The sequence below is a fragment of the Rattus norvegicus genome, chromosome 4, assembly GCF_021556685.1.
Source record: "Rattus norvegicus strain SHRSP/BbbUtx chromosome 4, alternate assembly SHRSP_T2T, whole genome shotgun sequence".
Taxonomy (NCBI): Eukaryota; Metazoa; Chordata; class Mammalia; order Rodentia; family Muridae; genus Rattus; species Rattus norvegicus.
The window spans coordinates 54,063,347-54,089,247 of record NC_141537.1 but is presented as its reverse complement, the minus strand read 5'-3'; the positions used below and the strand labels follow the sequence as shown (position 1 = coordinate 54,089,247).

The window sequence follows — 25,901 nt, the reverse complement described above, 5'->3', positions numbered from 1 at the left end:
AGTTTGCATTAATCCTAACCTTTAATCCCTCTACTGGAAGAGAAAAAGATTTTTAAAAACATGTGTGAAGATTACAAAATGCTATGAAAACACATCATTAATTGAAACAGAATATAAAATATAATTATAGCCATACAAAAATCATTTTATAAGAAATATTAGTAAAAACTACATAAAAAGTTACCAGCTGCCCACACCCGCGGATCCCGGCCCGCAGCAGCTCTCTGCTCCCAGACCCGGTGAGAGAGAGACCCAACCGCCTGGTCAGGTGGGCACTCCTGAGGCTGCAGAGCGGAAGAGACCACCAACACTGCTCACCCCTGCCCACATCCCTGGCCCAAGAGGAAACTGTATAAGGCCTCTGGGCTCCCGTGGGGGAGGGCCCAGGAGCGGCAGGACTTCTGCACCTGAGACACCGCCGGAACCTGAAAGAAACAGACCAGATAAACAGTTCTCTGCACCCAAATCCCGTGGGAGGGAGAGCTAAACCTTCAGAGAGGCAGACAAGCCTGGGAAACCAGAAGAGACTGCTCCCTGCACACACATCTCGGACGCCAGAGGAAAAAGCCAAAGACCATCTGGAACCCTGGTGCACTGAAGCTCCCGGAAGGGGCGGCACAGGTCTTCCTGGTTGCTGCCGCTGCAGAGAGCCCCTGGGCAGCACCCCACGAGCGAACCTGAGCCTCGGGACCACAGGTAAGACCAAATTTTCTGCTGCAAGAAAGCTGCCTGGTGAACTCAAGACACAGGCCCACAAGAACAGCTGAAGACCTGTAGAGAGGAAAAACTACACGCCGGAAAGCAGAACACACTGTCCCCATAACTGACTGAAAGAGAGGAAAACAGGTCTACAGCACTCCTGACACACAGGCTTATAGGACAGTCTAGCCACTGTCAGAAATAGCAGAACAAAGTAACACTAGAGATAATCTGATGGCGAGAGGCAAGCGCAGGAACCCAAGCAACAGAAACCAAGACTGCATGCCATCATCGGAGCCCAATTCTCCCGCCAAAACAAACATGGAATATCCAAACACACCAGAAAAGCAAGATCTAGTTTCAAAATCATATTTGATCATGATGCTGGAGGACTTCAAGAAAGACATGAACACACTTAGGGAAGCACAGGAAAACATTAATAAACAAGTAAAAGCCTACAGAGAGGAATGGCAAAAATCCCTGAAAGAATTCCAGGAAAACACAATCAAACAGATGAAGGAATTAAAAATGGAAATAGAAGCAATCAAGAAAGAACACATGGAAACAACCCTGGATATAGAAAACCAAAAGAAGAGACAAGGAGCTGTAGATACAAGCTTCACCAACAGAATACAAGAGATGGAAGAGAGAATCTCAGGAGCGGAAGATTCCATAGAAATCATTGACTCAACTGTCAAAGATAATGTAAAGCGGAAAAAGCTACTGGTCCAAAACATACAGGAAATCCAGGACTCAATGAGAAGATCAAACCTAAGGATAATAGGTATAGAAGAGAGTGAAGACTCCCAGCTCAAAGGACCAGTAAATATCTTCAACAAAATCATAGAAGAAAACTTCCCTAACCTAAAAAAAGAGATACCCATAGGCATACAAGAAGCCTACAGAACTCCAAATAGATTGGACCAGAAAAGAAACACCTCCCGTCACATAATTGTCAAAACACCAAACGCACAAAATAAAGAAAGAATATTAAAAGCAGTAAGGGAAAAAGGTCAAGTAACATATAAAGGGAGACCTATCAGAATCACACCAGACTTCTCGCCAGAAACTATGAAGGCCAGAAGATCCTGGACTGATGTCATACAGACCCTAAGAGAACACAAATGCCAGCCCAGGTTACTGTATCCAGCAAAACTCTCAATTAACATTGATGGAGAAACCAAGATATTCCATGACAAAACCAAATTTACACAATATCTTTCTACAAATCCAGCACTACAAAGGATAATAAATGGTAAAGCCCAACATAAGGAGGCAAGCTATACCCTAGAAGAAGCAAGAAACTAATCGTCTTGGCAACAAAACAAAGAGAATGAAAGCACACAAACATAACCTCACATCCAAATATGAATATAAAGGGAAACAATAATCACTATTCCTTAATATCTCTCAATATCAATGGCCTCAACTCCCCAATAAAAAGACATAGATTAACAAACTGGATACGCAACGAGGACCCTGCATTCTGCTGCCTACAGGAAACACACCTCAGAGACAAAGACAGACACTACCTCAGAGTGAAAGGCTGGAAAACAACTTTCCAAGCAAATGGTCAGAAGAAGCAAGCTGGAGTAGCCATTCTAATATCAAATAAAATCAATTTCCAACTAAAAGTCATCAAAAAAGATAAGGAAGGACACTTCATATTCATCAAAGGAAAAATCCACCAAGATGAACTCTCAATCCTAAATATCTATGCCCCAAATACAAGGGCACCTACATACGTAAAAGAAACCTTACTCAAGCTCAAAACACACATTGCACCTCACACAATAATAGTGGGAGATTTCAACACCCCACTCTCATCAATGGACAGATCATGGAAACAGAAATTAAACAGTGATGTCGACAGACTAAGAGAAGTCATGAGCCAAATGGACTTAACGGATATTTATAGAACATTCTATCCTAAAGCAAAAGGATATACCTTCTTCTCAGCTCCTCATGGTACTTTCTCCAAAATTGACCATATAATTGGTCAAAAAACGGGCCTCAACAGGTACAGAAAGATAGAAATAATCCCATGCGTGCTATCGGACCACCACGGCCTAAAACTGGTCTTCAATAACAATAAGGGAAGAACGCCCACATATACGTGGAAATTGAACAATGCTCTACTCAATGATAACCTGGTCAAGGAAGAAATAAAGAAAGAAATTAAAAACTTCTTAGAATTTAATGAAAATGAAGATACAACATACTCAAACTTATGGGACACAATGAAAGCTGTGCTAAGAGGAAAACTCATAGCGCTGAGTGCCTGCAGAAAGAAACAGGAAAGAGCATATGTCAGCAGCTTGACAGCACACCTAAAAGCTCTAGAACAAAAAGAAGCAAATACACCCAGGAGGAGTAGAAGGCAGGAAATAATCAAACTCAGAGCTGAAATCAACCAAGTAGAAACAAAAAGGACCATAGAAAGAATCAACAGGACCAAAAGTTGGTTCTTTGAGAAAATCAACAAGATAGATAAACCCTTAGCCAGACTAACGAGAGGACACAGAGAGTGCGTCCAAATTAACAAAATCAGAAATGAAAAGGGAGACATAACTACAGATTCAGAGGAAATTCAAAAAATCATCAGATCTTACTATAAAAACCTATATTCAACAAAATTTGAAAATCTTCAGGAAATGGACTATTTCCTAGACAGATACCAGGTATCAAAGTTAAATCAGGAACAGATAAACCAGTTAAACAACCCCATAACTCCTAAGGAAATAGAAGCAGTCATTAAAGGTCTCCCAACCAAAAAGAGCCCAGGTCCAGATGGGTTTAGTGCAGAATTCTATCAAACCTTCATAGAAGACCTCATACCAATATTATCCAAACTATTCCACAAAATTGAAACAGATGGAGCCCTACCGAATTCCTTCTACGAATCTACAATTACTCTTATACCTAAACCACACAAAGACACAACAAAGAAAGAGAACTTCAGACCAATTTCCCTTATGAATATCGACGCAAAAATACTCAATAAAATTCTGGCAAACCGAATTCAAGAGCACATCAAAACAATCATCCACCATGATCAAGTAGGCTTCATCCCAGGCATGCAGGGATGGTTTAATATACGGAAAACCATCAACGTGATCCATTATATAAACAAACTGAAAGAACAGAACCACATGATCATTTCATTAGATGCTGAGAAAGCATTTGACAAAATTCAACACCCCTTCATGATAAAAGTCCTGGAAAGAATAGGAATTCAAGGCCCATACCTAAACATAGTAAAAGCCATATACAGCAAACCAGTTGCTAACATTAAACTAAATGGAGAGAAACTTGAAGCAATCCCACTAAAATCAGGGACTAGACAAGGCTGCCCACTCTCTCCCTACTTATTCAATATAGTTCTTGAAGTTCTAGCCAGAGCAATCAGACAACAAAAGGAGATCAAAGGGATACAGATCGGAAAAGAAGAGGTCAAAATATCACTATTTGCAGATGATATGATAGTATATTTAAGTGATCCCAAAAGTTCCACCAGAGAACTACTAAAGCTGATAAACAACTTCAGCAAAGTGGCTGGGTATAAAATTAACTCAAATAAATCAGTTGCCTTCCTCTATACAAAAGAGAAACAAGCCGAGAAAGAAATTAGGGAAACGACACCCTTCATAATAGACCCAAATAATATAAAGTACCTTGGTGTGACTTTAACCAAGCAAGTAAAAGATCTGTACAATAAGAACTTCAAGTCACTGAAGAAAGAAATTGAAGAAGACCTCAGAAGATGGAAAGATCTCCCATGCTCATGGATTGGCAGGATTAATATAGTAAAAATGGCCATTTTACCAAAAGCAATCTACAGATTCAATGCAATCCCCATCAAAATACCAATCCAATTCTTCAAAGAGTTAGACAGAACAATTTGCAAATTCATCTGGAATAACAAAAAACCCAGGATAGCTAAAGCTATCCTCAACAATAAAAGGACTTCAGGGGGAATCACTATCCCTGAACTCAAGCAGTATTACAGAGCAATAGTGATAAAAACTGCATGGTATTGGTACAGAGACAGACAGATAGACCAATGGAATAGAATTGAAGACCCAGAAATGAACCCACACACCTATGGTCACTTGATTTTTGACAAAGGAGCCAAAACCATCCAATGGAAAAAAGATAGCATTTTCAGCAAATGGTGCTGGTTCAACTGGAGGGCAACATGTAGAAGAATGCAGATCGATCCATGCTTATCACCCTGTACAAAGCTTAAGTCGAAGTGGATCAAGGACTTCCACATCAAACCAGACACACTCAAACTAATAGAAGAAAAACTAGGGAAGCATCTGGAACACATGGGCACTGGAAAAAATTTCCTGAACAAAACACCAATGGCTTATGCTCTAAGATCAAGAATTGACAAATGGGATCTCATAAAACTGCAAAGCTTCTGTAAGGCAAAGGACACTGTGGTTAGGACAAAACGGCAACCAACAGATTGGGAAAAGATCTTTACCAACCCTACAACAGATAGAGGCCTTATATCCAAAATATACAAAGAACTCAAGAAGTTAGACCGCAGGGAAACAAATAACCCTATTAAAAAATGGGGTTCAGAGCTAAACAAAGAATTCACAGCTGAGGAATGCCGAATGGCTGAGAAACACCTAAAGAAATGTTCAACATCTTTAGTCATAAGGGAAATGCAAATCAAAACAACCCTGAGATTTCACCTCACACCAGTGCGATTGGCTAAGATCAAAAACTCAGGTGACAGCAGATGCTGGCGAGGTTGTGGAGAAAGAGGAACACTCCTCCATTGTTGGTGGGATTGCAGACTGGTAAAACCATTCTGGAAATCAGTCTGGAGGTTCCTCAGAAAATTGGACATTGAACTGCCTGAGGATCCAGCTATACCTCTCTTGGGCATATACCCAAAAGATGCCTCAACATATAAAAGAGACACGTGCTCCACTATGTTCATCGCAGCCTTATTTATAATAGCCAGAAAATGGAAAGAACCCAGATGCCCTTCAACAGAGGAATGGATACAGAAAATGTGGTACATCTACACAATGGAATATTACTCAGCTATCAAAAACAACGAGTTTATGAAATTCGTAGGCAAATGGTTGGAACTGGAAAATATCATCCTGAGTGAACTAACCCAATCACAGAAAGACATACATGGTATGCACTCATTGATAAGTGGCTATTAGCCCAAATGCTTGAATTACCCTAGATCCCTAGAACAAACGAAACTCAAGACGGATGATCAAAATGTGAATGCTTCACTCCTTCTTTAAATGAGGAAAAAGAATACCCTTGGCAGGGAAGGGAGAGGCAAAGATTAAAACAGAGACTGAAGGAACACCCATTCAGAGCCTGTCCCACATTTGGCCCATACATATACAGCCACCCAATTGGACTAGATGGATGAAGCAAAGAAGTGCAGACCAACAGGAGCCGGATGTAGATCGCTCCTGAGAGACACAGCCAGAATACAGCAAATACAGAGGCGAATGCCAGCAGCAAACCACTGAACTGAGAATAGGTCCCCTATTGAAGGAATCAGAGAAAGAACTGGAAGAGCTTGAAGGGGCTCGAGACCCCAAAAGTACAACAATGCCAAGCAACCAGAGCTTCCAGGGACTAAGCCACTACCTAAAGACTATACATGGACTGACCCTGGACTCTGACCCCATAGGTAGCAATGAATATCCTAGTAAGAGCACCAGTGGAAGGGGAAGCCCTGGGTCCTGCTAAGACTGAACCCCCAGTGAACTAGTCTATGGGGGGAGGGCGGCAATGGTGGGAGGGTTGGGAGGGGAACACCCATAAGGAAGGGGAGGGGGGAGGGGGATGTTTGCCCGGAAACCGGGAAAGGGAATAACACTCGAAATGTATATAAGAAATACTCAAGTTAATAAAAAAAAAAAATAATAGAATCGAAAAAAAAAATAAAATCTTTATAAATAAATAAACTTCATCTCTTTTAAAAAAAAAATAAAATAAAAAAAAAAAATAAAAAAAAAAAAAGTTACCAGCTTACAGTAAGGTGTTTATTGGTGATTTCTTTGGTTATTGTTAAAATTTTGTAAATGCTCTGTAATGCTAATCACATCAACTTTCATATAAAAATGAATTTAATTTTTAAATAGCATATATATACATATATATAATCATGCCTTTCATTCACAGTATAATTAAGGCTTTGTTTGTTTCTAGTGTACATTTCAGAATTAAACTTTCACAGTCACCTCTGGCAAGCAGGGATCCTGAGTTGAAAGAGTTAAGAAAGAAGAGAAGACATCAAGTGGTATCCCTTCTTTATTAGTATCATCATATCTTTCTTGAGTTTCTCTTCCTATTAAATTATCTTTATGGAGAGAAAACTGTATCCCCTGAGAGTATCCCTCAAGGAACACAGCACAATGTCTAAGTGATTATAAATGGTCGCTGTCCACAGAAGGAAACAGCTTGACTGTTGCTTTAGTGTTCAAGAGATTGTCCTGGATCAGCTACATTACTAAGAACCCAGGAGTGCAAGGCAAATTACTGTGCTAATTCGCTGAGACAAGAATTATACTACCAAATTCCAGAAGATAAAGAGGGCTGTAAAGAACTTGTTAAGATTTATAACCCCACATAAAGAGTGAACAGCGTAATTCAAATCAGGTTCAAAGTGATTCTAAACCCAAATCTACTACTCAAAATTTATATGGGGAACAGAGGAAGACAAAGTAGCTGATTTTCCTTATACACTTTCTTTTCATAAAAAAGAAAAGAAAGAAAGAAAGGTTCCACTTTCAAACGTCAACAGGACTTCAGCTTTTGGATCTATAGTTCAGTGGATCCTGGACCTTTTTGTTTTGCAGACTGGTAAGGTCTGAGAAGGAAGAGGTTGATGGTTGTGATGAGTTGGAGTCAGCAACCTGAATTCTTTCTCTTGAGAAACCACACCAGTAGTAATCCTGTCCTCCATGAGTTCATCAGGGAAACAGACGCAAGTGAGGCGGAGGCTGGCACAGTAGCACGGCGGTGATGAATTAGTTGACCGGGTCACGACTGTTGAACCAGGTGCTTACGTTGTAACCTGCCCGTAAATGAACTGCTTTCCTAGAAAATGTGCTTGAAATAATAAGCTTACTATTCATTTGCACACTTGTGCCTATATAATTAGAAAAAGAATAAACTTTGATTTAAATGCCATTGAAACATTCAAGTAAGAGAACAGAGTGCACTGCTTTATTCTCTTAGACCTGGCTTCCAACCAAAGTGTAGCAAAGAAGGTAAGAGGTTCCTATTCATGTTGTGACATAATGTTGATTTATAATGGCTCTCAGAGGAACTCAGAGGAGCATGTGAAATCCATCTGCTCCATAATACCCTACTTAAAAGGACACAATTCCCTTTAAAGTCAATTATGTCACAGCTGAATGCTTTGATGACCTGCTAGAGCTATCAGACACAGTGTTATTACTGAACTAGAGGAAACGGAAACCCCCGAGGGGCCACTGGCCTCTGTCATATCTCTACAGTCAGCCCCCTCATAGCCCTCATAACAGTGACATAGAAAATTCTCTGCCATGGCGGCTAGGTCAGCATCTGACGCTCTTCCCTTCACTACGAATTCTCTATCTGCAGAGGCCTCTATGTGGTAACTCGCAGGGTTCAAGTGGAGGTAATGAGCTGCTTTCCATGTCTTCCGTGCACACCTCCCATTGTTCTTGCAAAGATGACGACTGCACACTTCAGCTGCTGTGGTCACATTGATTACGTAGCTACCAAAATCAGAGTTCACAAAGCGGTTCACCTTTGTACAGTTCTCCTGGAAAGGTTAAAAAAAAAAAAAAAAAAGCTGTATTAGAGGTTTTAGAACCAGAGGCAGCTCTTTAGAATGAACTGAAAGGATGGCTTTGTCCTACCAAAAGTAGGTAAACTCTTGAATTCTGCAGTAACCCAAAGGTCTCAGAGCGGAAATGAGAAAGGCCCTAGAGGCAGAGGTTACAGTCAAAGTAGCTGAAGCAGCAAGCTAGACTGATCAACACGTAGGTCCTTGCCTTTCTTCAAGTCATACATTGTTTCCTTCCCTCCCTCCCTCCCCCCTCCCTCCCTCCCTCCCGCCCGCCTTCCTTCCTTCCTTCCTTCCTTCCTTCCTTCCTTCCTTCCTTCCTTTCTTTTCCTAGCTGTCAAGGTAATGAGTAGTGTGAGATAGAAAGGAACAGACACAAAGCAGAATCCACATCAGAGCAGATGCTCCAGGCTGTTTCTTAGAAATTAGTTGCTGGGTTGGGGATTTAGCTCAGTGGTGGAGCGCTTGCCTAGCAAGCGCAAGGCCCTGGGTTCAGTCCCAAGCTCCGAAAAAAAAAAAGGAAAAAAAAAGAAAGAAAGAAATTAGTTGTTGTTGGTCTTGTTTTGTTTTGTTTTTTGCTTTGTTTTGTTTTTTGCTTTGTTTTGTTTTTCTGGTCATGTTAGAATCTGAGCTGTCACATTTGCTGATTTATTGTAGACCTCCCACCTATAGCATTCTGGACTTCTCTGTTAAGTATAATCAAACATAACCTGTTGTAGGTTCTACATTCCTACATACTACTAGACCCAGGAAAGCTAATAACACTAGATCATTCGTGTGTGTGTGTGTGTGTGTGTGTGTGTGTGTGTGTGTGTGTGTGTGTTCTAGTATATGTTCTACATAGAGGTTGCCTTGATTACATGTTATTTCCTGACAAAGCTCCACAAGTCTGCAGTTGAACCTCTGGCTCTCCGTATAAATCCCCACAGATGTGTGCGGTAGCTATTCTTCATTGTCAACTTGACTACATCTGGAATTAAATAAAACCCAGGTGACTGGGCCTACACCTATGGGAGGGTTTTTTGGGGTTTTTTTTTGTTTTTGTTTTGTGTTTGTATTTCTAATTAGATCATTTGAATTGGGAACCCACTTCTAACCTGAATCTTTGAAATGGGAAGGTCCACCTCTCATCCAGACCACATCTGCTGGCAGCTTAAATAAAGGACATGAAAGAAGGGAGCAAGCTGTCACTTTGCCTGCTTGGTCTCACTCTCACTAGCAAGTCCATTCTGTTCCTGACCTTAGGCCCTGCTTCTTCAGGATTCTGACACATACTGAAGACAAGCTGAGGCATTCAGTCTCCTGAACTGATCAACTACTAGATTCTTGAACCTTCTGTTGGTAGACAGCCTTTGGTGAATCCCAGTGTATGGACATACATATGTATATATGCCTATATATGTGTGTATACATATATATATTCTATGAATATATGTATATATTAATTAGTATATTATATGACCATACATTGATTTTAATAAGTTCTGTTGCTCTAGAGTCTAGAGATCTAGAGAGCCCAGCTGGCTTCTCTATAGGGAAAAAAAATACTTTCAATGGGACCGTTTAAAAGTTTTCTGTTTCTGCTTCTCCAGATAGGATACAACCTATTTCATGTAGTGGTCCAATGCAATAGATCTTGTATCAGAAAAATCTGTGGTGATCAATAACAGTTCTACTACTAACTAGTCTGGTTAGCTGTCACCCTGCTTGATTTCCCCTTGTCTCCTTGTCTATGAATGAGTAGTCATTAGCTTTCATGACCATGTTGTGAGCGGATCCAAAGCAAACAAAACAGAAAACGTTACTCTCTTAGCATATGATAAATAGTAAAGAAATAATTGTGTTATGATCTCTATCTTTTCAAAGTTAATATTTTTAGACAGATCTAGGTACTAGGCACAGGTTTTAAGTTTTATCCCAAATCTGGCTTCCTCTGGGAATAATGAGAGCTTTGATTAGAGTAATGTCTACAGAAAACAGAACAATCTACCCTAAGGTACTGACTTACCGCAGATGAAGTTAAATTCATGTCTCCCCAAACAACAATGCCTGCAGCTCCCAACGCAGCACTTTCTCCTATGGTACTAATTAGATCTTGCTGGATGGGAGAGAACAGAGTTGATCAGTCATTGGAAGATAAATCACTAGTAATTACAATTATAGGCTGAGATAAAATGCTCCCTAGATATCACCCCCTGCTTTCTTAGAGGAACATAAATGTCAAATAGACTGATGCTCAGAATCATATTCTCAGACCACAACAGTGTGTGTGTGTGTGTGTGTGTGTGTGTGTGTGTGTGTGTGTGTGTGTAGTAGCCTTGGCTGCTCTGGAACTCACTATATAAATAAGGCTAAACTCAGACTTATAAGCGATCATCCTGCCTTTGCTTGCCTCTGAGTACCTGGATTAAGAATGCATGCCTGGCTAATATGAATATTTTTAAAGAAAAAATATTACACTTTAATAGGCAGGCTATTGTTTTTAATTTAATAGGCAGGATATAGAAATAGTCACCAAAAGTTTTTTCTTTAAACTTGATTGGGGACAGTTGCTCACAAGCAAATATATAAATGCCTACACAGAATCTAAAGACTTTTCTCTTCCAGAAAGAAGTCTTTAGCTTCCTTCTGTCACTTACCTCTGCGGGGTATCATGAGCACAGTCACTCAGGTGGCTTCTTGTCCTTTTGAATCCAAGCCAGGCAAATGTACAGTGCTTAATGTCTCTGTGCTCTGACTTTTTCAACCTTTATATTTGGCCCCTGACACTATATTTTATTTTAAAGTACTGGATATAATGGGGCTTATCTAATACTCATCTGGCAATGACAAACTTACAAGGGTTTCTCCAAATATGGTTAAGATAAAGGATTTCGAGTTTTCAGTAGGAGGAATTTGTGTTTTATCATTTAAAGACTACCTTAGTGCCTAAACACGATTGTGGACCTATGAAATATAAGAGAGTTGGGTATAGAAATTAGTTAGAGAGAAATACAAGCAAAGAGAGCAAACTCTTTTACTTTGGCCCCTGACACTTCTCCAGTATATCAAACAAATGAACAATTTACAATGTTCATCTTCACACAGATATTTACAGACATTTTTTCCTGGAGATTTGTGAAACGTGAAGAGGGAGTTAAGTTGAAACTAATTTACCTTTGTGGTTCATATCCACTTCTATTCTCCATGACCCATATCATCTGACAGCACACAGAACAGGAAGGGGAGGTTCTTTGGGGCTCAATTGAGATAATGTACATTAAAAGGCTTTGAAAATTGTCAACAGTCTGGTAAATACAAGCAGAAGAGGAATCACCCATAGTGCCCAGATTGCAGACTGCAAGTACATCTGTTGACTCAAAGATGTAAGAAAAATGCAGACCACTGACACGATACAGCCTTGAGACTAGCAAGATGATAGTTACACACTGTGATCAGAAGGAAGTCTCCCAGTCTTCCTGGGATTAAGGAGACATTATCAAAGGAGAGACCGGCCATAGCATTTACATCTTGTACTTATGTCATTGATTTACATTCACTAGATATGGAAGTTACAGATTTATGTGATGATAGTCATACTTTCTAAGGTTACATTAGTTTAAGTATGACAGTCCTTTAGTGCCATTATGAGAAGGGGTTTACTAGGACAGATCGAAGACATAGCCAGTTTTCAAGCACATTTTCACCAAACATGAGGCAGTAATTTTTTTGAAAGACTGATTGTCATATTGATTTACTGTAATCTGGCAGAGATCAAGTTGATAACAGACCAGGTATAGTCTGGGGATCAGAACAGCAAAGACACTAGAGAAATGCCTTTGGGAGTCTAAAAGGACCACCTAAGAGTTAGAACCTCATGGATAGCAAGAAGAAAGGAACAAAGTGGTTGTAGCCAAAATGGACCCCTGGGTCCCAGTATGGCCTCTGGCCTCTGGGCTTTACTGCTCACGATCCTCAGATTCAAATCACTGTTTCAGAAGTGGATAAGTACTTCGGTTGTAGAACCAAAGAGAACAAAACCATTCTGGCATTAATCAGAAAACTTCCTCCATCCATGCTAGCTAGTTTCAAATAGTGCCGAGATGCCAAGCAGGCTACTGGTAGAAAAAAAAGACATCAATGGCCTCGCCTATCACAGTGGTAGGTAATACTGTTGCAATACCACCCACCAAAGCAAGATCCACCCAGTGGTACGATAATGTCTTATCTGTTAGACAGGTAACCAACCACTTTGCGCTTAGATTTGCAGCCCACTCCACAGGAGGGAATTCATATCTAGGAATGAGATCCTGGACAGAGGCCTAGGACTGGTGAGGCCATAGGCCTTAGAGAGAAGCCTACGACTGCACTTTTGCTGAGCGGTCATATTGCCAAGCTGTCTGTAATCACTTGTATTTATTATATCCTATTCTTAACTCCAGTCAAGGGACCTTCTTTAGGCAGTGAACAATGATTCAAACAATTCACAATTGTTTCAATGTAAAGAATAAGAGTTTATGAGTGTAGGACATTATGTCGATCCTCCGCACACTCTACCGTTCTAAGGTTTAGGAAACATCATGGATATGGGGGCATAAAGGAAGCCAGAGCTAGTAGGTGAGGAGGAGTGCTTTGAAACGCTGCCTTCTCTATACAGTATGGCTACTGCACTCGTGAACTCACAGAAGCTATGGTTTCTTGAACAAGATCAAGCTATTTAAAATTCTAGTCTTACAGGGGGTAGAGAACCCATGTGGCCCCACTCCTACTTGAGAAACTATTGGTGGTTGTTGGAGAGATAGGGAATCATTTGTCTTTGAGGCTGTAGCTACTAGAAAGTGGCTAATGATCCCTTAGATGGTTCCATACTCATATACAAGCAGATAGCGAGAGACCAGTTCTTGGTTTCATACTCCATTGTAGAGAACCTGACCTAAGGTTGAACTCTCTAGCACCAGTTTCCAGGTTACTCCCCAACAAACTTGTGTCTCCAGGTTACAACCCTGCCCCTGGCATTTTACTTCCTAACCACCACCAATCAAGAGGAAAGCAGAAGTTAAGTTTATGGTTTGGCTCCCAGCACCAGCCAATTATTTTAAAGGGCAAGACAACTCCATAAGAGCCCCACACACACACCCAATCAGATATGTGCCAGGCTAGAAACCCCCTCGCTTGCTTGCCATTTCCTGTAACACCTTGTCCTACTGAGAGCTCAGGGCTTCGTCCTCAGGTCCTGCAGCGTCACAGATGGAGGCGTGGCCTAAGCTCAAGCTAGTGCGATTGCATTGGGATTGACTCCTTGGTGGTCTTTTGGGGCTCGCAAACGGGCTCTACCATAACACTAACTGGACTGAGTGTGCTATTAAAAAGGAAACTTGAAATGAGAAGGGCATGTATTGAAAGGAAGACCAGGGAGAGTTTGAGGGGCAAAGTGCAGGGTGGATATAATCAATTTACATTGTGTATATGTAAGGGGGCAAAAGGAAGTAAAGGGTAGGAGGATGCCTTAGAGGAATCGTTTTTCATACTTGGTTTTTGGTCCCTGGTGTTTACCAGAGCTTATATTAGAAAGTACTGTACTAGTGGGATATATAATGAAGAAACAGAGTCAATATGGAACTTACTTTATATGATAACAGAGAAATTAATTGCTTACGGAAAAACATTTAAATCTTCAGCCACAGAAATAATTTTCATCGTTTTTATAGAGCATGACATCACGTTCTGTCTAGACTGAATTTATATGTTGGCAGTATGGGCCATCTTCCCAGTGAAATGAGGTATCACTGCCTCTGTACTGTTCGCCAAAGCTTTGACTGCTGCCTGAGATTCTTAGATAGCCCATGGTCAAGTTCAAGGCTTTGATGCTTGTTTTAAAATGATAGCTATTCCACCTGTATTTCTGAAGGGATTCAAATTTTCACATACCTTTCCTTATTTGATTTTTATCATTCTTCTGTTAGATCAGTGGGGTAGATGGTCCCAACCCTTACTCTGTAGTTGTTTTGTTTTGTTTTGTTGGTCCAGGTGGTTTGTTTTTTGTTTTCATTTGTTTTGTTGTTGTTGATAACCAAGAAGCTGAGTTCTGGGAAGGTTAAAAGATGTGCTACCCAATCCTCACTGGGTGCATGCATTCTGAAAGGCAGACATATTGCAGAAAAAAAATGGAAACCCTTCATAGTCGTTCAGAGTTTGGAACAAATGAGCATCAGATATTTTTAAAAACTATGAGTAGATTATTTTTTATGATTGGTTGAGTACAGTGGTGTGCATGCTAATGTTTTTAAATGCTGGAACATAGCTCCCCTTTCAGAATGAGATGAGGCCCAAATTCTGATGACGCTTTCCTGGGAAGGAAGAGTACGATTTCTGAGCTGTCACTATTAAAAAAAGGTTATCTTGCCTTGTGCAATGTGCAGAATGCACACTGTGCCTTTCAATTTTAGAGTTCTTTTTTCAAAAATAAATGAATTCTCACTAAAGAGACATTATTGACCTAAATATATGAATATATGTATGTATGTATATATGTGTGTATATGTAAAAAATATACTTTCTGGTATATATAACATGTATAGAATAATAAATAAGCATATGTAAGTATGTTTTCCAGTTCCAGAGCCATGGTGGTTCTGTAAAAATTGAGATATCATTTCCAAACCTCCCAGAAGTGATCTCTTGCCATTCTTGATTCAATTTTCACAGCTCATTTTGGAGGTTAGTGTGAGTTTCAGACAAAACGGAAGACTGTCACCTTTTGGATAGTGTTAAAGGCATAGATAGCATTTTCTCTACTTCCCACTGATGTGCAGCCTCTGCTTTTAATGGGCATGCACATAAAGCCCATACATAAGTGTTTCCTAAGCATCCACCTGAGGTTGTCAAGCACTCAAAACACCTTTTGTCTTGTAGCACAGGCTGGTCAACTGAAATTTATAATAAGGAGAAAAAAGAAATGCCTCTGTTGAACTATCTCAAACCCTTTGGTGTAGAGTAAAATGGAGAAATACTATTACATCATAAATGGGATGGCCGAAACAGGTTTCAAGTTTTCTCAGTTTGGAAATATATATACCTTAGTAGTAAATCTACTCTTTTTCCTAGAAGTTACTATTTAAGTGACTAGACCAGCAAATGGAGAGACAATCAGGGTGAAAGTCACTTGGTTTAAAGACTGCTCTTCCGAAAAGTATGAGGTCTCTGGCAACATATATAATTTGAATGAAAATAATCAGTCACAAAGACAATCCACTCAGAGTTTTACCTGAGTTGTGAAACTATTCATGGTTAACATCAAATTTCTAAGCCCACACTGCTTTACCAGATTTTCATTAGCAGATCGGAGAAGTAACTGTATCTAAGATGGTTCAGTCTACAAGCTTACATATGTTCTTTATATTTAGAATGTCTTTCATTCTACTTTTACATGTATGGCCAAATGGTCCCATATTAAAACATCCTCTCTAACTTTTTAACCTGCTCACTACAAATTATTTTAATAATCTCCCACAATAACCAGTCATAGGGAATTCAATAGCTGCTAGCACCATAGGCTAGTTTCTTCTACCTCGGTGTGTCCTATAAAAAGGAATGCTAATAAGAAACATAAAACATTTACTTTCCACAAAGGGAGAGTCTAAACAGATCAGTAGTTTAGAAAGATGCTAGCTTTACACTAATAGTGTTCTTCAAAGGACAAAATTAACAAAGAAATGCTTTGTTTTAGATACAGAAGAAGTCCTGCACTAAGGGGCAAGGACAGTCTTACCTTAGAAAGGAAAAGCAAAGGTTCCTCTTTGTAGCCCAGCCGTGTGTAGACAAATACGGGCAGAGCATAATCATGTGATGTCATAGTAGAGATCCTCAGTGATTCACGCACCCGAAATTGTGAGAAGTGCAAAGTATTTTCACTGTCTGCAAAGGATTTCCTAATACTAACAGCAGGATACAGGGCAGTACTGCTGTTCCAGAGCCAAGAGAGGTCATTGTTCCTCAAAACTTCCTCTTCTGGGCATGACCCGGTATAGTTTGTAGCATAAAAATTGTAATTGTGGCAGTCAGGATACAAGTAATAACCCCAAAAGCCCTTGGGTCTGCTCTTAATTCCCAATTTGATAGTTTCCTCCATGAAAGCTTTTGCACTTTTCTCAAAAGTTGCTTTGGCTAAATATTCAATATCAGCAGTGGATATGTTCTCCTTCATATCAGAAATAAGAGTTCTTGACTTCTGTCTGTAGATATCCTTGGTGTTCCAGTTCCGGGCCCACTGTGGGCGCCAATATTCCCAGTCTATAACAGCAAGTCCACTGAAATTTTCAGAAGGGATGTAATAATTAATATCCTGGTAAGCCTTTTCCAGGTGTACCTGTAAGCTTGTGTTTTGGGGAAGACCACCATTGATGGGTACCCCTTCTGATGTATACCATGGGTAAGATCCCAATTTGTTGGCATAAAATATAACAACATTTTGCCTCCTGTCTTTGAGCCGAGGGCTTCCAACCATCTGAAACACTTTTAAGTTCACTGCCAAATTATATTTTATCAAACACAGGTCTGTTGGAGCATTCCAAGCAGCTATAAAAGGTTTCCTTTGATAAACTGGAAGTCGAGCAGGTTTTAGGGATGAGATAGACTTCAGGATAAAAAATATGAGCAGCCCTGATGTAAGATGTACTGGTTGAACAACACAGCGTCTTAATTGTCCTTCAGACAATAGTTGCATGATAAGATAGAAACTTACACTACCTCTTCTTCAACGTAATCCAAAAGGCCTGTGGAGAAATTTAGTTTTCCATTAGTGGTTACTCCTAAGAGCAGGGATGCTGTGACTGCTTATTTATATTTTCAAAGAACGATTTATTTTAAAATTATAACAATTTGGATGAATGAACTGAGATGTAAAATCAAGTGTCATGATCAAGTTTCTACTCAGGGATAAGGAAAAGAATTCAAAACGTGCCTAGCAGCTACAAAACCTTTATATCCATAATAAAATATGAAGAAGATGTGAGGTCCGTGATGAAAAACAGATGTGAAATAATACTTACAATCACATTGGAAAACTTGCCAATATGAGGCATTACAACTTAAAACGCTTTAATTGCTTTCTTATAACAATTATATAACAATCTGTGATTGCACTTTGATTTCCCAAAAGAGGAAACTAAGACAGAAATGGAGAGCTCTGATTGATGTCCCATCACGTGAAAGATGAGGCCATACAAGAAAATGCTATAGGGAATGCTTGGATAGGTTAGAGGAGTGACTACCCTGGCTGTGAGGGATGTAAGAAGAAAACTGAGGTCGGTGACAAGGAACACATCAGTGGAGGTGCACTCAGGATGAATGAGTACCAGATGGAGAGTTGTCATGTTTCCCTTTCAGTCTTCTGGGAGAAACTGCAGAAGAACTACTTTTAGGTGGCTACAGCAAAGACCTTATTGGTGTGAAGTGTTCTGTTGTACCAGGGAAATGGTATGCCTTATGCTTTAAGTATGCCATCATGATGTTAAGACTTGTAGCAGACATTTGCTGATTAAGAGCTGAGGAAAAAGATTCCTTTCCAGTTCCTTTGTGGTAAATTCTGTAGTGAAATGTGGAGTGAAATAAATATTGGGTAGCTTCATGGGTTACCTAGAATTTTTATTCACATTAGTATGCTAGACCTGAAAAATGCTATGAGTTTTGGTTGGTGACCTCTGGTGGTTAAAATGATAATTGCATACAATAACTGAAATTCTCCTAAGTCAGAAGAGGTTTCATAGGAAGATCCTCTATCAGAGTTTCTGGTTTGAAGTAAAATCTACCATATGTGAACAGAAAAGTTCTGCACCAAGAGAACAATGTAGGCATAAAACAGCAGAATCATGGACATTAAACGCTCACCAAAACGCTCATCAGATCCAGTTCTAAACAAAGAAAGGTGTTTGTGTGTGTGTGTGTGTGTGTGTGTGTGTGTGTGTGTGTATGTGTGTGTGTGTGTGTGTGTGTGAATGTGTATGTGTATGCAAGTGCTCTTGCCTGCTCATGAATGTGTGAAGACCAGAGGTCAATGCCCAGTATCTTGCTTTATTACTCTCTCAGTTTTTTAAGACAGTAAGCACTTCTTTCTGAACCTTAAACCCATTTATTCATCTAGGTTGCTGGCTAGTGACCTTTAGGATTCCACCCATCTACATTGCCCCAGTGCTGGGGTTACAGGTGAGTTCCACGGCATCTGCTTTTATGTAATTGCTGGGGATCCAAACTCAGGTTCTCATACTTCTGCAACAAGCACTTTTCTCATGGGACCATCTCCCTCAACTCCCGTCCTCAGTGCTGGAATTTTATCACCATTATCAACACCACCGCTTAGACTCATTGAATCCCAAGATCTCAACTCAAAAGCTTGAGTAGGATGTATCTAGGCAGTTCTATCGAGGTCCAAATCAGCATCAAAGCTCTACTGAAAGCTGGGGAAGCATTTGGACTTTGGGGCTTACTTGGTGAAACGATATTTAAGAAGTCCTAAAGTAAAGTGAAACATTCAAATGTCATTTTTAATTAAGTATTTTCTTTCATTGGATAGATCTCTACAGCCTGAAGATGAATAACACTACTCTACCTACTAGCATACAACTGAATTTTGCTTCAAGCTTCCTCAGGTCCCCTTCCCCTCACCCCATCCATGCATCCACAGCCCCTGCTTCTGAGCCCTGCTGTACCTCAACCGGTGGAAGTGCAGATCACTGCCTGACTTCCGCACCTAATCATAATCATCCCATAGCAACCTGCCTTTGCTTCCTGGCCTCCCCATGCTCCTCTCATGAAAGTCTATTTCTTTAAATGCGTCTTTAATTGGCGGAATTGAGAGAGATTTGATAACATATTGACAGAATGGATGGGTGAGGAGTTTAACCTGGGTTTGCCCCTAAATTCTATCATCTGTTTCTCTCTGCTCAGGAGCCGGGTTTACGGGGGAACATAAAACCATCTCTGAAGACATTTTGGAGGCCTTTAAACAAAAGAAAAAGGAAGTAGGTTTCTTTTTTTTTTCTATTTTTCGGAGCTGGGGACCGAACCCAGGGCCTTGCGTTTGCTAGGCAAGCGCTCTACCACTGAGCTAAATCCCCAACCGGAAGTAGGTTTCTTGTCAGCTCTCTTCACCCCATAGAGAAAGGCATGCTCATGAAGGCTTCTTTACTACTATACTGTGATTTTGGGCTTCACAGTTCCAATGTTGCCCACTGAAAGATGAACACTACAAAGGCCACAGAAAGGTGAAATGTGTTTCCAGGAACCCCTCCAGCCCCTACGATCTTACCTCTTTGGTTTACTCTTCCAGATAGTGAAGACGGCGAGTACGTGGCCCTTGGGTGGAGTCTGCCACATACAGACAGGGGTCAGCGAAGAAGCCACTCTCCTCTATTCCTCTCAGCAGAACAGTTGTGATAAACTATGTTTAAAACCTAAAATGAGTAAACCAACACTCAGAAGCTGTTGAAACCATGGAGCCTGACTTTAGATGGGGTAATTTCACAGGCTAGCAAAGATAGGCTAGTTCACTGTCAAGCCACGATAAAAGTGAGTCAGTGTAAGGGCCCCTTTAAATCGTGTTCAAGCAAGGGAGGTGTTGGTGTCAGGGTTGCAATGCACGAATTCCAAACACATCTGTCTCAGAGGAACAAATGACTACAGAGATGGTTCTGCTCTTGTGGTTTTCTGTTTATTTGCTTGTTTGCAGTCTTAGGAATGAAATCCGAAGTCTTGCGCATAACCACTCTTCATTACTCACACATTGACTCCCTCTGGGTACATTCCCCCTCCCCACTCTTAGACTCTCTCAAGTCACCCAACCAAAGTTGAAGTCCTACAGATAGCTCTCTCTGACATCCTTTTGCCTGTGGTGCCTGGAGATATAAACATTCTGTTTCTTCCATAAGCAATAAGCCCCCTTAATTGAGTACTAGTATGCCCTGATGGTCTTCGAATCTCTGGACCCTTAGCATTCATGCAAGCAATATTTCAGTAAAACAAACTGAGCCTAGTTCTGGAAGGATCAGGATGACTATAAAGTACTTCCTGTGATGACCCCAAAAGACTGTTGATTCAAAGTGTTATGAGTAACAGTATTATGGTGTTTTTAACAATCGCCACTTTTTTGGGGGGGAAAAGGATGTGTTTTAATGAATAAAGATATTTACATATCCAGATAACTTTTGTTCATTTTAGTTTACGATATGGCTTCAGGTAGAACATATTTTCACTGCTCATAAATTCTAACCTTTAAAGTTAATTTTACTCTCAAAAATTTTGTTCAGAGGAAGTAGATATTCTTGCACAGAACAATTCAATATATTTTTGTTTAGCTCAGCATTGCTAGTAATACTGAGAATTAGGAAAAACATATAAGTATCTAGTACATAGTGTTATTAGTTAATCATCTGTATATAGCAAAACATTTTCTTTTTATGTTTCTAATTTTTGAAAAATACGTAGAACATATAAAATTTAATAATCAGTAAAAGTAAGTTGTTTGCAGTTTGGACAAAGTATACCACTAGTTGTCACCTATAGCTTCACTTTAAAGGCAAACTAATCTTTACTAAATTAATCCTGTCAATCCATGAGCTTGGGAGATCTTTCCATCTTCTGAGATCTTCTTCAATTTCTTTCTTCAGAGGCTTGAAGTTCTTTTTTTTTCCGTTTTTTCTTTATTAACTTGAGTATTTCTTATTTACATTTCGAATGTTATTCCCTTTCCCGGTTTCCGGGCCAGCATCCCCCTAACCCCTCCAACCTGAATATATGTATTTTCTTCTTTGGTTCTGATGAGAAACAAATCCAGCACCTTGTACATGTCCATGGAAAACAGCACTCTATCCCTGAACTATATCTCTACCTTTGTTTACTTTTTCTTGGTTGTGTTTAAATTTTGTATTATTTTTGTTTGGGAGACTAGATCTTTCTTTGCACTAAGGCTGACCTTGACCTGTAATCTTCCTGTCATCATCTTCCAAGTGCTGGAATTAAATTATTCCTTAGTCTTGACGATAGCTCAATTTTTTCCTTTTTTTATTCATGCATCAAGGACAGTGCATATTAAGATTAAAGAAATTACCCAGCAAAAATTTTAAAACTCATACTCTCCTGACATCATCATAATACATTGCAGAAGAAATCTAATGCTCTAATTTATAACCCTTCTTTTTCTTTTACCTGATGTTGGGATTTAATTTTTCAACACCTTTTTAAGATGTCAAGGGAAATTAATAAAGGTTGACAGAGATATCCTAGAGTTCTCAGTCCCTTGGAGATCCAACAGATGTGATTTTACTTTCAAACTCTCAAAGAAAGTATAGTTCACTGTGGTGTTTTCCTAAACATTATAAAATACATAAATATTTATCAAGCTGAAAAGCAGGTTGAAGCTGGTGATCTCAAAGCTGCATTGGCAATTCTGTAGTAGTAATTGCTAGGTTACAATCCAGTAACAGTCACTGGAGCAACAGCCTATAAGAAGCATGCTTTTTCCTTATGAATTCCTTCCCTTTTAAATGTCATAACTCAATGAGCTGGGTTTCTGCCTGCTTGGAAAAAAAAAAAAGGTAGGTAGATAGATAGATGATAGATAGATTGATAGATAGATAGATAGATAGATAGATAGATAGATAGATAGATAGATAGATTCTCAATGGGTTTTTCTCATAATGTTTAATTAAAAATTTAGCACCAATTGTATTGCAATACAATCCATTTTATTATCATATCTCTTGAAGGCCTGTAATTTATAAGTGTGTCCAGAATTTTCTATAAGTCTGTTTCACAACATAATCAAGGAACACCAGTATGCCTTCGTTTTAAACAAATTTTAGAACTACTGTGATATCTGGGTTCCTTTCTATTCTTCTCAAAATAAGCTTTAACTTTGTAAGTATATAATATTAACCATTTCCGGGTCTCCTGTTACAAAGCTATTTCCTCTGGATGGAAACCTTCCCTCATAGAGGGAGTGTTGGTACTCACAGGGCTCCAAACATTCACAGGAAATTCGTAAGAAGTGCCAAGCCACTCCACAAAGCTCTGTAATTCCCAAATAGCTGCGGCGGAGGACACCTCTTGGTGGTGAGCATTCATACAACTTACAAGAGGAACTGGTTGTACAGCTCTTTTGAGTAATCACCTATCATCTGGAGGCTGAGCCTCCATGGCGAGCATTTCCTGTGAAGTGGGAAGGAAGCTTCTCAGTGATGGGCAGCCACCCAAGAGCCATTCACGGTCCAGAAAGTCACTCCGTGCCTATGTTCTCACAAGCATCCCTGATAAACTCACTGGTGATGAAAGCCAGATTTGGGTGGGAACCTGTCTTTGCTATGTCGGTGTTCTCTATTTGGAATAAATAACAACGTTTCTATGCATCTTCTCAGGAAAATTCACATAATACTAGTAAATGGAAACTTCACTGTTTTTCAATATAAGTCATACTTCTTTGTGAAGCAGAACCATTTTGTTTTTTTTTTAAAGAAATGCCATCTAAGAGAGGATATAAACTCTAATTCTTTAGCACAAATATATGGAGTCCTGCTCACTCGTTCATTGCCTCCCTGAAATCCCGTGTCACACTCGCTGCTTGAGTTTCCTCAGGGACAACTTTCTTACCCTGCACAGCCATGTCACTGAATTGAACAGACTCTGGGCATCTTACAGCTATGCTCTGCTCTCCCACATGCCACCGATGTATGCCTGACCGTACAGCGTTCTCTGACTTTATAACCACCTTCTAACTGAAATATCTCCGTCAGCCTTCAGATGGTAAGTTATCAAGTTCATTAAAGCTACCTAATCTGAAAAGGCTTTGGTACCTAAACAAAGGGTTAATGAAATAATCCGTGTACTAAGTCCTTTTCTTAGTTCATTTTTTTTAAAGGTTTATATCTTGAGGGATTAGTTACATAGTATTTCATCTTTGTCTAAGGTCCTGGACATAGACTTTCAGCATCCTTTCTGGATTAATGAGAAACCCCAATGTGGCAAGTAAATGTGGCAAGCAGTGTATGCTATCTTATAACCAGGGAATTAAACTCCTGACCAAATAGCAAACAGTTAACTAAGTATTAATTTGTGTCCATTTTTTAAAGGTCATCGGATAACTGGATCTCTACCTTAGGCTTGGTACATGTACAATAGTAAAGAAAATGAGTTTCTATATTAGTTGTAGAATCATACATTAATCATCAATGCAAAGGAAATGTCCTTTCAAACAAATGAGTTTTGACTTTTTACAATAGGTTTTTACTTCCCCAAGATTACAAATTGCACCCTGGATAGTTACAAGCCTTGCAACTTGAAAACAAATCAACTGCCAGGTGGGTGGGTGGTGCACACCTTTAATCCCAGCACTTAGGAGACAGATGATCTCAGTGAATTGGTTCAAGGCCAGCCGAGTCTACAGAGTGAGTTTCAGGACAGCCAACGTTACACAGAGAAACCCTATCTCGAAACAAAACAAAACAAAAATAGTAAAGTGATTTGGAATTATAATTCCCCCATGCAATGTAAGAGGATCTTCTCACATGGGGAAGCAATAGAGAAATGTACCAAGCACCAGTTCTGGGCTGCACTGACATGACCATGACAGGTTTTGAAATACCTATGCAAAGAAAGGAAGTGTCCAGACTGGAGTAGCCAGTTCCTGACACACCTGACATACTCTACCAAAGAAACATTGCCTCATGTGTTCTTGTCATTCTATTTCGTGAAAGAATCTTAGAAACTATCTTACCAACTAGGAAGAGGGGTCACATAAACATGCTCACATACACATATTTTTTCTAAAAAAGATGAGACAAAAGTACAAAAGTACAAACTGGTTCGAGAAAGACAGTCAGAGATTATTCTCTACTCAGTTGCTTTCGGAGTGGTTGGGTAAAATTTAAACCTATTTTTGTGATAGAAACTATAGAACTATAGAAACTATTTTGTGATAGAATCTATTTTCTGAAGCCTTTCAATAATACATGTTTCCTAAGAACTGTAACATTTTCTATAAACAGCAGCCCTCCAGTATTAATCATTGTGATAGATCAATAATTACAGAATAGATTACAAGACATTACTAAAGATTATGAAAACTATTTTATTGAATAAATGCACTGCTACTGTAATGGAAATTGTTAGCATGAGGAATTTTTTACCACTAATTATTACAAAATGATTCAAGTGTGTAGCACTCCAATAAACCTGCGTTGCAGCTGTTTACCAGGCCTGCTTTGCGAAATACCATTTACCACCTCAGAACTTACGGCCGTGACACATGCTACAAAATCCTGCTTTTCAGAGAAACTCTAAACATAAAAGAGAAGTAACCCAGCTTGACTAAACACAAAAGCGAGAATATTTTCAAATATAAATATGTAGTGGATAAAAATTACTAAATTTAATTTACAACTACCAGGGACAAACACATTTTCTAAGATCCTGGATTCCCAAAAGTAGTTCATATTTAAGAAGGTACTTCAGTTGAACAATAAAAGTTAGCTAAAAGAAGAAAGTGGAATATTCAAGGAAGTGAAGATTAGTTTCCTTCTAGTTGTTGTAAGAAGACATTTTGAAAAACAATCTTTAAAAATTTTTTTCAGACGGAGCATAAAGTATAGTTTACCTTTGCTTTTGTTTGCCTGCTGGTCCTTTATTCACCTGCTCCAGAGCAGTGGCTGGAGCGGCCAGGATGTCCCAGCACTCCCGGAAGCCTGTCATTACAGGGCTGACTCAGTCCTCCAAGCTAAACAAGAGGCTTCCATTAAATCTCTTTATAATCAAAGTCAGGCTCCCTTCAAACTATCTTGGTATAAATGAGCACTGCTTCCTTAAAATATCCAATTTAGATTCGCTGACCCGAGCAGGGAGAAAAGACAACTGATTGGGATTCCAATGGGAAGCAGTCAAGAGGACTGCGTGGGTAAGATTTCCAGAAGGAAGAGCAAAAGGGGGTCAAAGGCTTTGTGCGCCCTATGTTATTTTAACAAACAGACCCTCATGTGCCGGCCTCAACAACAGAATCACTGACCTCAGCGGGTCATTCCATATCATCCTGAGAAAATGACCGAATCAACCAGAACTGGCGACTCAAGGTGATGAGTTGAGCGGGTATTTGTAATGATGTGCCATTCTCTGCTCCCGGGATTAGACAAAATAAATATAAAGCTGGATACAAGAAGGGTTGATAAGACTTACACACTGAAAACAGATGCGATGAGGAAATGCGAAAAATGAAACAGAAATAAACAAGGTCCATAGAAAAACAGCACTGTGGAGTCCTCAGCTATTCCTTCCTTAAAAGACGCTTCCGCAGTAGAAAAGGAAAACACATGGCGTGGATGGAAGGCAATTCTCAGAGTTATCTGTTGGAATATTG

At 39.7% G+C, this 25,901-nt stretch overlaps 1 protein-coding gene across 6 annotated transcripts; it reads right to left on the bottom strand.

Moving 5' to 3' along the window:
• Nucleotides 1-25,228, bottom strand: Hyal4 (hyaluronidase 4). 6 transcript variants are annotated; one of them, XR_015685714.1, is made up of 6 exons: nt 25,149-25,228; nt 19,812-19,956; nt 16,278-17,280; nt 10,539-10,628; nt 6,720-8,506; nt 1-187 (listed from the first exon to the last, which is right to left on the bottom strand). XR_015685714.1 is itself a non-coding variant. In NM_001100780.1 (6 exon segments), coding segments are annotated over 3 exon segments (1,446 nt in total). In that variant the 5' UTR covers nt 17,232-17,280; nt 19,812-19,956; nt 25,149-25,196; the 3' UTR covers nt 2-184; nt 6,720-8,104.
• Between the last annotated feature and the right edge of the window lie 673 nt (nt 25,229-25,901).

Excerpts from the sequence above, each read along its gene's own strand:
- Hyal4 (XM_087658393.1), bottom strand. The coding sequence starts at position 17,231 with ATGCAACTATTGTCTGAAGGACAATTAAGACGCTGTGTTGTTCAACCA. Across the intron at positions 10,629-16,277 it reads CTTTGCTTTTCCTTTCTAAG|CAAGATCTAATTAGTACCAT; the intron begins GTAAGACTGTCC and ends TCTCCCATCCAG. Across the intron at positions 8,507-10,538 it reads TGAATTTAACTTCATCTGCG|GAGAACTGTACAAAGGTGAA; the intron begins GTAAGTCAGTAC and ends TAACCTTTCCAG.